This window comes from Myodes glareolus, chromosome 19 (genome assembly GCF_982192425.1).
Source record: "Myodes glareolus chromosome 19, mMyoGla1.1, whole genome shotgun sequence".
In the NCBI taxonomy this organism is placed as follows: domain Eukaryota; kingdom Metazoa; phylum Chordata; class Mammalia; order Rodentia; family Cricetidae; genus Myodes; species Myodes glareolus.
The window spans coordinates 41743825-41756775 of NC_142044.1; the positions used below are offsets into that span (position 1 = coordinate 41743825).

At 57.4% G+C, this 12951-nt stretch overlaps 2 protein-coding genes across 5 annotated transcripts in view; both read left to right on the top strand.

The window, feature by feature from the left end:
- Nucleotides 1-7145, top strand: part of Baiap2l2 (BAR/IMD domain containing adaptor protein 2 like 2) — a 29242-nt gene extending 22097 nt beyond the window's left edge. Inside the window, exons 8-14 of one of the 4 annotated variants that reach the window (XM_087898982.1) lie at nt 3345-3497; nt 3770-3908; nt 4043-4256; nt 5589-5711; nt 5985-6171; nt 6494-6537; nt 6690-7145. In XM_087898982.1, coding sequence (XP_087755108.1) covers nt 3345-3497; nt 3770-3908; nt 4043-4256; nt 5589-5711; nt 5985-6171; nt 6494-6537; nt 6690-6765 — 936 coding nt within the window. In that variant the 3' untranslated portion in view covers nt 6766-7145. Of the gene's footprint in view, nt 1-3344; nt 3498-3769; nt 3909-4042; nt 4257-5588; nt 5712-5963; nt 6172-6493; nt 6538-6689 lie in introns of all 4 variants that reach the window. The other 3 variants (XM_087898983.1, XM_087898981.1, XM_087898984.1) reach the window with 3 other exon arrangements.
- Nucleotides 7146-8643: 1498 nt separating this feature from the next.
- Nucleotides 8644-12865, top strand: Slc16a8 (solute carrier family 16 member 8). Its single transcript, XM_085678386.2, has 4 exons — nt 8644-8960; nt 9558-9701; nt 9915-10697; nt 12364-12865. Exons 1-4 carry the CDS (start codon nt 8747-8749, stop codon nt 12684-12686), a joined length of 1464 nt encoding a protein of 487 aa, XP_085534512.2. The 5' UTR covers nt 8644-8746; the 3' UTR covers nt 12687-12865.
- The last annotated feature ends 86 nt before the right edge of the window (nt 12866-12951 follow it).

Consider the following 12951-nt stretch of genomic DNA (forward strand, 5'->3'; position numbering starts at 1 on the left):
AAGCCCCTGGGGTGTGGTCAGAGAACCTGAGTTACCTTGTCCTGAAGAATTTAGGTGCGTGGATGGCAGCAATCAGCCTGGAGATCAGAGAGTCTGGGAAAAGGGAGGACTCAGAATGAAGATGGATGGGAAGACTCAGAGGAGAGCAGAGGATTGAGCTCAGAGCCGAAGGTCCCTCAACAAGATTTGCACTAGGTCACAAAGACCAGGTCTTAGGTCAGACTGGTGGCTATTTATCCCATATAGTGAGTGTAGAGGGTGTCTGTGCTCCCAAAGAAACGACCCTGGGGGAGTGAGGAAGGAGGGCTTTCAGCCTAGAAGACCCAGATGTAAGAGCGAAGCAGAGAAGCACACGAGCTGAGTCCGCTTTATTGGACCAGTGAGGAGCCCAACCCTCCCACATGGTAAAGCTAGTGCATCTAGAGGGACTGGGGACATTCCTAGCTACCAGGAAGTTACAGCCAGGTTTTGTGGTTTGACTGGGAATGGGACCAGGGTTTTGTTTTCAATACCATGCATATTGTTTCTAAGGTGAAGCAGCCTGGTAAGACTGGGGACTAAGCAATTCCTTATGGCTTGGGGTTATTGCCCAGTGCAGCCTGACTCAACTCCTTGTGACCTGAGGCAATTGCTATATATTACCCAACAGACTGTATTACAATAGAAGCAGAGCCGGGCGGTGGCGCATGCCTTTAATCCCAGCACTCGGGAGGCAGAGGCAGGCGGATCTCTGTGAGTTCGAGGCCAGACTGGTCTACAAGAGCTAGTTCCAGGGCAGGCTCTAAAGCTAAAGAGAAACCCTGTCTTGAAAAGAAAAAAAAAAAAGAAGAAGAAGAAGAAGCAGAAAGCATAAAGCAAGATGTGAAGCAATGCAAGGAAGGGCCTAGGCCCTGGAAGGTGTCTTTCTCAGTGTCTCCAGATGCAGAAGAAGTGGGTGAGCCTGAGGACACAGGCTACACAGTGCTGACTGTGTATGTCCGCCCACAGTACAGGAGACATTCGCGTCTGGGCACCTCGACAATAGCTTGGGGCTGCTTTTTTCATCTTGGCTAATCAGAAAGTAAAATGGCCTCCCTGTGGAATGTCCCCTCATAAGTATGAGTTATCTAAGTGAGATTGGCATTTCTTCCATTTTCAGAGGTTCCCCTGCACGCTGGGATACATCATAATCTTTTCTTTCATTTTGCTTATTAATTTATAGTCAATTTCTTTTTTTTTTTCCCATGTGTTTTTTGTGCCCATGAACGTGTGTAGGGCCCAAGGGCGACCTCTGCTATCTTCCTCTGTTGGTCTCCAATTTGCTTCCTGGATCAGGTTCTCTTGCTGAACCCAGAAATCACTGGAGCTCGTTCGGCCAGGCTAGCTAGCCAGTTTGAGAGGCAATTTATGACCTCCAAGTTTTTAGGGTTTCTGGAGAATGAAACTCCCATCCCCGGTGCTTTAACCACTGAGCTGGCTCCCTAGTACTCATTTTGTTTTCTGGCAATGCTAGGGGTAAACCATGAGGCCTGGTGCATGCTGGGTGATTGCCTCCCCTGGAACTATGTCCCAGCCCCAAAGCAGATTTCTCAAGTTCTGGAAAAACCTTGATGGCAACCTGTGACCATGTAATAACCCTGGCTAGCTTGGAACTTGCTGTGCAGCCCAGGAGAGCCTCAAACTCGCAGCCATCCTGCTGCTTCTCCTTCCTGAGTGCTGGGATTATAGGAGAGCACCGCCTCTTCTTGGTTTATACAGTGCAGGGATGGATTGCAAGACTTGGTGCATGCTAGGCTAATGGTCTACCAACTAAACCACACCCCACCCCCACCGCTGCCTGCATTTGGCTTCTTCTTTCTTTTTCCTTTTTGTTTTTATTTTTTAAGACAGGGTTTCTCTGTGTAAGCCTGGCTGTCCTGGAACTCCCTCTGTAGACCAGGCTGGCCTCTACCTCATAGAGATCCGCCTGTCTCTGCCTCCTCAGTGCTGGGATTAAAGGCGTGCACCACCACAGTCCTGGTGACTTTTTCTTTCTTTTCTTTTTTTAATATTTATTTGTGTGGATGCATACATGTACCATGGAGCATGCGTGGTCCGTGGGTTCTTGCCTTCCTCCTTATCCAGACAGGGTCTCTTATTACAGCTACTGCCGCACTGTGCGTACCCTAGGCCTGCTGGGCTGCGAGCCTCCCATCCCCACCTCCCACCTCGCTGCAGGAGCATCGAGCGTACAGATGTGTGCCCTGCATCAGGCTTCATGCCTGCGTCATGAGGCTTGGGCAGCTAGTATTTTTACCCTCTGAGCCATCTCTTCTTCTCACCGCTAGTCACTCTTATCATCCAAGAATCCCCTTTTCGCCCCACCCGTACGTTTTTAGACTCATGTATGGTGTCTTCTCTGGCCTTGGAACCCCAGCTCCCCTCTTTCTGACTGGGCAGGGCTGAGAGAAGTTAGTGCTGCCAGGCCAGCCTTGGTGATTTAGGCCTGGTCAGGGGCCCTCAAGTCGGGCAAAGGTCCCTCTAGACAGACAGGGCAGGGCCCAGTGTGCCAGCATCTCTGTGAGCTCCTATGCTAACTACTGGCTGCAAGGAAACATGGTGTCCACCCAGGTCTGCTGGGCCAGCCGCTTTCTGGTCACGGCAGCAGGAAACTGCGCTGAGGTTGCCAGCACTGCTCTAGCTTCCAGGGAGAAATCCTTGAACGGTGGCCATGGGAGGTGCCTCTGCCGCTCAGTGACTGAGACCATCACTGAACAATGCAACCCTCTTCTGTAAGGCTGAGAGAGTAACAGGGCCACTCGGAGAAGCAGATGAGATAAAGGCAGGTTGTCATGGCTTGATCTCCACTTTATTAACTGAGGCAGAGTCTCCCACATGGCCTAGACACTTCTCTACTCAAAGTTCCCAGTTCACCTTATTTTATATGATACAGCATCCAGCTTGTTCAGATTAGGGCCCACGAGATGCGTGCATGATGAAGGACCATGGTCCCCTATGGAGCCCAGAACCTGACAGGCCCGTGGTTTCCTTGGAATAGAATGGGCCAGGGAAGAGTGGGCAGGCCTCAGACATTGTGGTTAACCCCAGCAGGTCTGCCCCAGCTGCCTCTGCAAGGTGCAGGTGTGCAGGTGTCTTGCTTTGTTTTGGTTTTTGGAGACTGGGTTTCTCAGTAGCTTTGGAGCCTGTCCAGGAATCAGCTCTTGTACACAGGCTGGCCTTGAACTCACAGAGGTCTGCCTGCCTTTGCCTCCCGAGTGCACCACCACAGTCCGACTTAAGAGGTGGTGTTTCAAGTAATTTCCAAGATGTGACACCTGTTGGGCCTCGGGGTCTGCGGCCACACTTGACCTAGTGTTCCTCAACAGGCCCGGGGGATGCTACAGAACCGCGTGGTGCTATGGAAGGAACAGTCGGAGGCCAGCCGCAGCCCATCACGTGCCCACTCCCCGGGGCTACTGGGCCCGGCACTGGGGCCGCCCTACCCCTCGGGCCGCCTGACGCCCACCCGGCTGGACATGGTGAGGCCCTGGCCGCCCCCACCGCCCTTCGCGCCCCCGCCGCCCTTCGCTGGGTCCTGGGTACCACCGCCCTGCATCTGGAGCCCGCCGCCCCCCGCATCCCCGCTCTACGCTGCGCTCCTCGCTCCCTGGCGCCAGGGGGTCGCCTCTGCGCCCCCGTGGTGGCCCTACCGTGTTCCCAATCCATATGCCGACCCCTGGGACTGGGGTTGGGGTCGGGGCTAGCGAGGCTCCGCCCCTCCCGCCCCACCCCCTACCCTCTCCCCTCGCAGCCCCCGAGGCCCCTGGGAGAGTATGGTTCCCCCCGCAGCCGGCATGGCTCCGGCTCCTACGGCCCCGAGCCCGCCGAGGCGAGGTCCGCGTCCCAGTTGGAGCCAGACCGCCGATCACTGCCCCGGACACCGTCGGCCTGTGGGTACCCCAAGCACAGAGGTGCAGGGGGCGGACCAGGAAGGGGATGGAGGCTGGGCTGCAGCAGAAGGGTTGGAGGATAGAATGTTGGGAGAACTTTCACTTATTCCTTCCCCCCCCCCCCCCCCGGGCAGCCTCGCTCTACACCAGCAGCACCCAGCGCTCACGGTCCAATTCCTTCGGCGAGCGCCTGAGCGGCGGGGGTGCCAGGAGAGTCCGCGCCCTAGTCTCCCACTCGGAGGGTGCCAACCACACCCTGCTGCGCTTCTCGGCTGGAGACGTCGTTGAAGTGCTGGTGCCCGAAGCTCAGAATGGCTGGCTCTACGGCAAGCTGGAGGGCTCGTCCGCGTGAGTGGAACCCCAGGGTCCGCGCTCCACCGAGATTTCCAGGCCTCCCTGGCCTCTTCTCCAATCCCCGCCCTGCCTCCATCTACTCAGCCACTCCTGGGGTTAAGAAGAGCCTTGGAGAAGGGGACAGATGGGATGGGCAACAGGCTCTCAGAAACCTGGCCAAACCCTACTTTCTGTGCGCGCTCTTGTGCTGGAGCTGAGGTGCAGGGAAGGGCCCTCTCTGCAGGCATTGCACAGTTGACAGCCCGAAGAACTTACACGAGCTGTTTGTCCTGTACCCTAGTGTGGAGGGGGGAGAGCCACACACCCCTCCGTGTCCACACAAATGGGACTGGTGGTCCTCTAGGGAGTGTGCAAGGCTCTGGACTCTGCAGGAGGGGACAGAGTGTGGCTCAGCCTGCGACTCTCCCAGGACTTACAGGAAGACATAGATAGAAATCAATATGTGAACTCTGAAGGGCCAAGAGGTGACAGCTGGGAGCACTCCCACAGAACACTGGGGGAGGGGGTGAATGACAGGTTGTGAGTGGAGTTGTGGAGGGGTCCAGGTGGAAATATGTGGGAGTAGAAGACAGGAGAACTGGGTGGAAGAGACTGAGTAGGATGTGGGGTATGAGCACCTGTATGTACTGAGGGGAACTCATGGGCGACCAGAGGAGGCCTGTGGGTGACTGCCCAGGTGAATGATGGGTGGGTGAGCAGAGGTGGGCCTGAGGGAGCTAATGTGACTTCTAGTTAAGGTGTAAGTTGGCGGATTGGTGCCCTGTGGGCCAGGAGCAGAGGTGACCGCCAGCTCCTGCCATTCAGAGCCACATCACACCACAAACGGCTTTCAGAGCCTCGACCCAAAGCCTACTGGATACCAGCAGGGTGGAGGTCGGGAAAAGGGTCTCCTCCCTGGGTGTGGATGGTTACATTAGCCACTTTTAGATGAGGGGTACTCTTTGGAAAATATTCTCGCAGTATCTGCTGCCCAGCCCCATGGGCTTCCTGAAAGATTAAGGGGTACCAAGTCTGGTGGCTAGGGACACTCATAACTATGCCACTCACTACGCCAACTCCAAACTGGCACTGAACACTGTGACGTGGAGATGTGACCTGAGGGCCTGAACAGCCTGCTCGCCAACTTAGATGCCAGCTCCTCTTCTAGGATCCTCAGTCCCTGCTGGGATGAGGCTCTGTTAGGTCTTGACTGCCAGGAAAGCCATGTTGGGTGGGGGGGGGGCAACCCAGGCCCCTGTCTGAGTCTGAGATGCCTTCAGAGCCCAGAATGGCTGCCACCCTGCTTACTTGGCCATGCTCAAGCGGCCATTGCTGTCTGCCCTACAGGAGTGGCTGGTTCCCTGAGGCCTATGTGAAACCTTTGGAGGAGATGCCAGTGAATCCCATGAAGCCTGTGACCCCCATGAACTCCATGGCCCCCATGAGCCCAATGAATGAGCTGCCTTCCAGGTACCTTAGTTGGTGGGGTGGGACCCCAAGGGTGTTCCTGTCCCTCCCTCCAGGGGACATCTATGAGATAATCTATCTCATGGGTCTATCCTCTTTGGCCTCTGGAGAGCTGTGGCCCAGATTTCCCACCTCCTAATGAAGGCTATTGTGTGCCTTGGCTCCTTCAACAGTTCTTCCCCCCCCCAGCCCCGCCCAGCCTTAGGCCCAGCAGGTGGGAGGGGGCACCAGGCCGGCCTGCTCTCTCTAACTCAGGTCCTACCCCCTCCGGGGAAGCCACAGCCTTGATGACCTCTTGGACAGGCCAGGCAATCCTGCAGCCTCATCAGACTACTGGGATAGCAATTCCCGCTCCAGGACCCCGAGCCGCGTCCCCAGCCGTGCCCCCAGCCCCGCACCCACACCCTTGCCCAGCAGCAGGCGGAGCAGTGTGGGCAGCATGGGGGCAGCCACCGACGTCAAGGTCAGCCCACCTGTCCTCTGCCTGGCCGATATGGAGTAGCCCAGCAAGGGAGACCTTGGCCACTCTTCTGCCGGGGATGGGAGGTGGGGGTGGTGGTGAAGGAGTGAGCACGGGGTCACTGGCCTTACCTCGCAGGGGCAGTCAGCCCCAGCCCGTGGCGTTGTGCGAAGCCTAGAGTTTTCTTTGAAACCAGACTTCGGGCTGCACAGTGTCCTCAAATCTAGCCCTGCAGGGCCTCTACCTCCCAGTCCTGTGTTCTCCTGGGGTGAGGGGTGGGACCCCATCTTCCCTTCGCCCCTGAACCTGCCCTCCCTTCGTGCAGAAACTTATGTCCTGGGAACACCAACCCCCAGAGCTCTTTCCACGGTGAGTCCCAGTGGGCAGGAAGCCAAATGGGAGCGGGTGACTCGGAACGGGAGGGTGGCAAGAAGCAGACGCTTGGCCAGATGCCTGGCCACTCTCCCTAGGAACACAGACTGGGAGTCTCTGCCCCCCTCACCCAAGCCTATCCCCCACAGGGGTACAAATCCCTTTGCCACCGTGAAGCTGCGCCCCACTGTCACCAACGACCGCTCAGCACCCTTCATCCGCTGAGACCATGTCCTCCACCGGGGCCTGAGGTGGCTCTGCACATCTGCCCAGGGCTCTTCCAGCTGACCGCCGCAGCAGTGGATTCAAGATGCCAGGCGCTACCCAGGGGACCATCCTTACCCCTCTGCCCGCAGCCCAGAAACTCCCTGAGGGCTGGGCCTGCAACATAGGGCAGGGTGAAGGGGTGGGGGCTCGGAGCAGCTCGTTGCTTTCAGGGATCCCAAGACTCTTCCCAGAACCCAGCCTCTTGCCTCCCATCTTCTTCCCGCCTGTGCCCCAAAGGGAAACACCTTCTCTTCCACCCCTGTCCCCCACACATCCCTTTTTAACTTTTGTAAATGATAAATGATCAAAAATAAATAAAGGAAGTGGGCACAGTGGCAGTGAAGGTGTCTGATTTGGGGACAGGGTAAGGCCTTGGAGGTGGGGATCCTCTAGGGTGACTGGAGTCTCAGGTCTGTCTCCCCTCCAGTCCCCCAGGACTCTTGAAGTCTTGAAGCTCTCACCTCCACCCCGCCCCCCATCTCCAAATGCACCCCAAGGAATGGTGCCTGTTCCCCTTAGCTGGGACACAGCACCTTTGTTCCAGCCCCTCCACCCCTCACAGTCCGGCTCAGGCCTGGATTAGCTTTATCCAAGAGAAGCCAGGAGCCCCTCCTGGAATGTGACCTGGGGCTGAGGAGGGAGCAATGGTGTATGGAAGTGACTTGACAGGCTGGGTCTCTTCAGGGTACCACTTTGCCCCCAGCCCCAGATTACAACCCCCCCACACACACAAGGAAGGGCTTTGTACCCCTGCCAGAAGGACCCAGGAGGTGAAGGAGGGTCTCCTTGCCTGTTGTCCCACTGGGTCAGTTCTGCTGGCTCATGGTCACTTGTGCCCAACTCCCTTACTGGTAAAAGCCTCTTAGCGGGGGTGGGATGAGGGGACTCTAAGTCCCAGGCCTGGAGAAGTTGTTTATTCGGCCAGAGTGCAGCCATAGTAGCCAAGGCTGTAGGAATCGGTATCTTCCAGCCTCACGGAGCTCAAAGAAGCACCTCCTTGCAGGCTTCAGGAGATGTGAGTCTGGACCCTAAATCCAGAGTCAGGTCCAGGTGAGTGTGCGGTGAGGGCTGTCAGGGGCCAGTTGTCTCTGTGTTCATAACCATGCAGAGGGGAGCAGGTAAGAAAAGTCAGAACTGGGAGCTGGGGGAGGGACCTTTAAGGGCTTCCCTGGGCCTCCCACTCTCCTGTTCCGTGGCAGATGCTATAGGACTTGGGAACCCCTGCCTAGGGATGGAGGGCCTAGGTTGTGAACTGCTGGGGCTCAGGTCTCTCTTCCAGAGCCCTTTCCTCTTCCCCAAGGTTTCCAGCTGGTGTACAGGTGCTCACTCAGCCATCCTACTGGTGGGGAAACTGAGGCTCAGCCGGGAGAGGAGACTTTGCAGGGCAGACTCCTTCCAGAACGGGAAGGACCAGCTGCACCAAAGGCTGCTGAGACAAGGCCAGTATGTCCTGCTGTTTTAATCATGACCTGTTCCTGGTCACAGAGGAAAGTTAGGACAAGCTGGAGGGCCACTACCGCTGGCAGTCACCCCACTGGCTGATTGGCTCGCCTGTCCACAAACCTATATGTATTCATGGTGACACTGACAGTCCCCCTACACACACACCACACACACACACACACACACACACACACACACATCACAGTGGCTGCTGGGCTCTGGCACTCACTGCACCCCTTCCCCTGCCATTACTAGGTCCCAGGAGGTGAGAAGCCCTAGCGAGGAATCCTTGAAGTCAAGTGTGCACTCACCCTTCACAGGCCTTTGCAGGAAGGTGGGGAGACTCGGGGTGGCCTTCCTACCTTGCTGGCTCTGTAACCCTGAAAGGGCTCTGTGGGCTGCATGGGGCTGTTTCTCCTTGCAGGTCTCAATTCATTTCTCTACAGCACCCACCACTGCCTTTTGTCCCCCCTCTTTCCCAGCAGAGGTAGAGGCAATGGGCGCTGGAGGCCCACGACGGGGTGCAGGCCCCCCAGATGGTGGCTGGGGCTGGGTGGTGCTGGGCGCCTGCTTCGTGATCACCGGCTTCGCCTACGGCTTCCCTAAGGCCGTGAGCGTCTTCTTCGGAGAACTCAAGCGCGACTTTGGTGCAGGTTACAGTGACACAGCCTGGGTGTCCTCCATCATGCTGGCCATGCTCTACGGCACGGGTCAGCACTCCTCCCAGAGCCTCCTGGGGTCTAGCACCTGGGGTAGAGGCTCTAGAGCCTTAAGAGGCACCGCCCCGCCCCCACCTTCGTTGGGGCCTGGACCCTAGGAAAGAGTGAGTAGGGCATATAGATGGAAATGGAAACCCGCTCCTACTGCTGGCCTGGAGGGGTTGGGTTCATTCCTGCCAGCAAACCTACACTGGGCTACATCAGCCCGAAGAAGCATTTCAGCTCCCCGCAGCCCCAATGCTGGAGTTTTGGGAGGGTGGGAGCCTTCAGGAGGATGGCAGTCTGGTGGTGGGCAGAGGTGAAGAGTGGAAGCCATCTTTCCTACTTTGGTTCTCAAGAGGGTAAGAGATGGGTGACCACTAGACAGACAGACAGACACACAAACACAAACACACACACCACCCTGTCTGCCCAGTCAAGCTGTGTGACTCAACCACAATGCCCTCTTTGTCTCTGAAGGGGCTGGGAGGGGGAGAGTTAAATACCCCTTCAAGCTCTTTCAGATCTCAGAAGTACAAGGCAAGACCTAGCACATTTTCTGGAGGGGAGATTGGTCTAACCTGGACGGTGACCCTACTCTGCCCACAGGCCCCTTGTCCAGCATCCTCGTGACACGCTTTGGCTGTCGCCCGGTGATGCTGGCTGGCGGGCTCCTGGCTTCCGCGGGCATGATCCTGGCTTCCTTTGCCTCGCGCCTTCTGGAGCTGTACCTGACAGCTGGGGTGCTCACAGGTGAGGACACCCGCGTCTCTCCCCTGCAGGAACGTGGGTACAAGTCGGGAGTTCCTGCTGCAAGTCTCTCAGCCCCAGTTTCCCTCAAAGGGGCGACCCCTGAGTCTCTTGGCTCACTCTCCCGGTTTCGAACTTACCCTCCTGATCCTGGCCCAGCCTGGCCCTGCCACTGAGGCCAGAAGCGGCACTCCAGCTGTGTCGCCTCGCCCGCAGGACTGGGCCTGGCCCTCAACTTCCAGCCATCGCTCATCATGCTGGGACTCTACTTCGAGCGGCGACGTCCCCTGGCTAACGGACTGGCAGCGGCGGGCAGCCCGGTGTTCCTGTCCACGTTGTCGCCGCTCGGCCAGCTGCTGGGGGAGCGCTTCGGCTGGCGCGGCGGCTTCCTGCTGTTTGGCGGCCTCCTGTTGCACTGCTGCGCCTGCGGGGCCGTCATGCGGCCACCACCAGGGCCCCCGCCTCCACTTCGCCCAGATCCCGCGGAGGACCGCGCGCCCGGCGGCGGCCGGGCTCGCCGCCGCCTGCTAGACGTGGCGGTGTGCACCGACCGCGCCTTCATAGTGTACGTGGTCACCAAGTTCCTGATGGCACTTGGGCTCTTCGTGCCCCCCATCCTGCTGGTGAACTATGCCAAAGATGCGGGCGTGCCTGACGCTGAGGCCGCCTTCTTGTTGTCCATCGTGGGCTTCGTGGACATTGTGGCGCGGCCGGCGTGTGGTGCCCTGGCGGGCCTGACACGCCTGCGACCCCACGTCCCCTATCTCTTCAGCCTGGCCCTGCTGGCCAACGGGCTCACGGACCTGATCAGCGCTCGTGCGCGCTCCTATGGCACCCTCGTGGCTTTCTGCATCGCTTTCGGCCTCTCCTACGGCATGGTGGGCGCGCTGCAGTTCGAGGTGCTCATGGCGACCGTGGGTGCGCCCCGCTTTCCCAGTGCGCTAGGCCTGGTACTGCTCGTGGAGGCCGTGGCTGTGCTCATAGGACCGCCCTCTGCCGGTGCGCACCGTAGGAGAGGGGTAGCTAAGTCTGGGAGCTGTTAGTATAAAGGAAGCCCTTAAGGACGACCTTCCAGGGATGAGGGGCAGGCAGGCCCTTTTGCTGGAAAGCCTGGTTGGTGGACTCCCTCTACGACCAGGTAGTTCCTCCTCTAGGGACCACCTCCAGGGGGGATGAGGATGGAAAAGCCAAAGGTCAGTCTCAAGAAGAAATACACAAACAGCCAAGCATCTTATGCATGTCAGTCTTCTCAAGCAGGTAACAGGAAGGCCTTGTGCAAGAGCAGTAAGGCTGGGGAGCAGGTTAGATTCGGAAGCTTAGCCCAAGTTGTAGACCCGGATCTGCCCCTGCAGAGAGCTAACCTGGACCAAATGTGTGTGGATGCTTTAGTCCAGGCAGCCTGTAAGCAGTACAGGGAATCAGCCCTGACTAGGGGCACAGAAGGGGTGCTCAGATGACAGCTGGAGAGGAGAGGTGCTAGTGCCCCAGCACCTGTCTGCCAAGCCTTCTGCTCATCCTGGCATAGTTCAGTGGGTGAGGGCACAGTGTGAAGGGGCTGTTGCTGGGGGGAAAGTGTCACTGTAAAACTGAGGGCTGAGCTAAGACAGGAAAGGTAGAGGTGGGGACCCCGACATCTTCCTGAGTTGTCTGATTGTCCCGAGGCTCCAGAGAACCAGCCTTAAGTAAGAGAGAGAGAGGCCACAGTCAGGCTTCAGAAGTGAATGGTGGAGCCCAGGCTGCAGCAGAGATGAGTAAGCTGCCATCTTTTCCTTCAGAGCCAGCCAGATGGCAGAGTGTCTAATGCAAGCTTTGTCTTCCTGCTTCCCAATAAGAAAGGCAAAGCCCCCGAGTCAATGTGTGGGTACCCTCTCTCAAGCCCACCACCCCAAGAGCCTCAAAGCTGGCCCTCCTGGAAGCCCAGGGACCACCTACTGTTGGGTGGACCTAGTAGGAAAAAATGCAGTGAAGGGCACTCCAAAACTGCGTACGGCCGGAGACAGGACTGGCTGTCAAGTTATGGTCATCAGGAAACTTCCCAAAGACCACAGCCTGGTGTGGACAAGGGAATGGTGTAGACAAGTCTAGAATGAAGCCCATGGAAGAAAACACAGATTGGGCATGTCACCCTGAGCTGTCTTAGCACGTGTGATGTCCTGGGTTCAGTCCCCCACAACAGAACTAGAGATTCCCCTCCCCCCCATATGGAGATACTGTGTCCAGGAAGGGATATGAGTCCCACTTCCCAGCCTGTGCTCAGGTGCCTCACCAGCTCCATTTGGATACCTTGCAGCTCCTGATGAGGATGCTGAGCCAAAGCCCTATAGACCAGGTTATGTAGAAAGAGCTGGGAGTCCTTACTGCTAGCCAGGGTTATGCCAGGTCCAGCTACACTGCTACCCTAACACCCACAAGTGGGCCAAGTCGCTGTAGGCTTGCATTGATGTGAAGGGGGAACCTCATAGACTATAAAAGCATCTTCAGAAGCATTAGATTGAGGATCAGGGAGGGGAAGTGACATTCTGGGCCTCACAAGAAAGGATCCATGTGGAGTTCTGCATTTGCAATCAGGAATAAAGCCAGGGCATATGTGTATTACCAATAAGTCCCACCCAGTTAGTGTAGAGAAGACCCTGACAGGTTGTGACACAGCTCCCCTCCCCTCCAGGCCGCCTGGTGGATGCCCTGAAGAACTATGAGATCATCTTCTACCTTGCTGGCTCCGAGGTGGCCTTGGCTGGAGTCTTCATGGCAGTCACCACCTACTGCTGCCTGCGCTGCTCTAAGAATACCCCAGCGGGTCCAGCTGCTGAGCGGGGAGCCGGTGACACCGACGATGTGGATGCTGAGAGGGATTCTGAGCCAATGCCTGCCAGCACTCAGGAGCCTGGCAGCCTGGAGGCTCTGGAGGTGTTGAGCCCCAGGGCTGGGTCCCAAGAACCCAAACCAGAGGTGGAAACAGTGCCTGGGCTGGGTCATGAGTCTGTGTAGACATCAGGCAGATGGTCAGCAGGCATGACAACATGGCTTTCCCTCTGAGGGCCTGGCTCATGGGGAGGCAGCCTGGGGTGATCCACTGGATACTCCATCTGCAAGGCCATTCATTTCCAGTGAAGTTGTGGGCTGACAGGAGCACATGTTGATAAAGGAACTCTATTAACTGAAAGATATATCCTGCTCCTGTGCCTGCCAGGGTGGGGGCAAGAATAGCCAGAAGGGTCTCCACAAGGTCCCCTGAGCCATTGGAGTCCGTAAG

Excerpts from the sequence above, each read along its gene's own strand:
- Slc16a8 (XM_085678386.2), top strand. The coding sequence starts at position 8,747 with ATGGGCGCTGGAGGCCCACGACGGGGTGCAGGCCCCCCAGATGGTGGC. Across the intron at positions 8,961-9,557 it reads GGCCATGCTCTACGGCACGG|GCCCCTTGTCCAGCATCCTC; the intron begins GTCAGCACTCCT and ends CTCTGCCCACAG. Across the intron at positions 9,702-9,914 it reads GACAGCTGGGGTGCTCACAG|GACTGGGCCTGGCCCTCAAC; the intron begins GTGAGGACACCC and ends CCTCGCCCGCAG.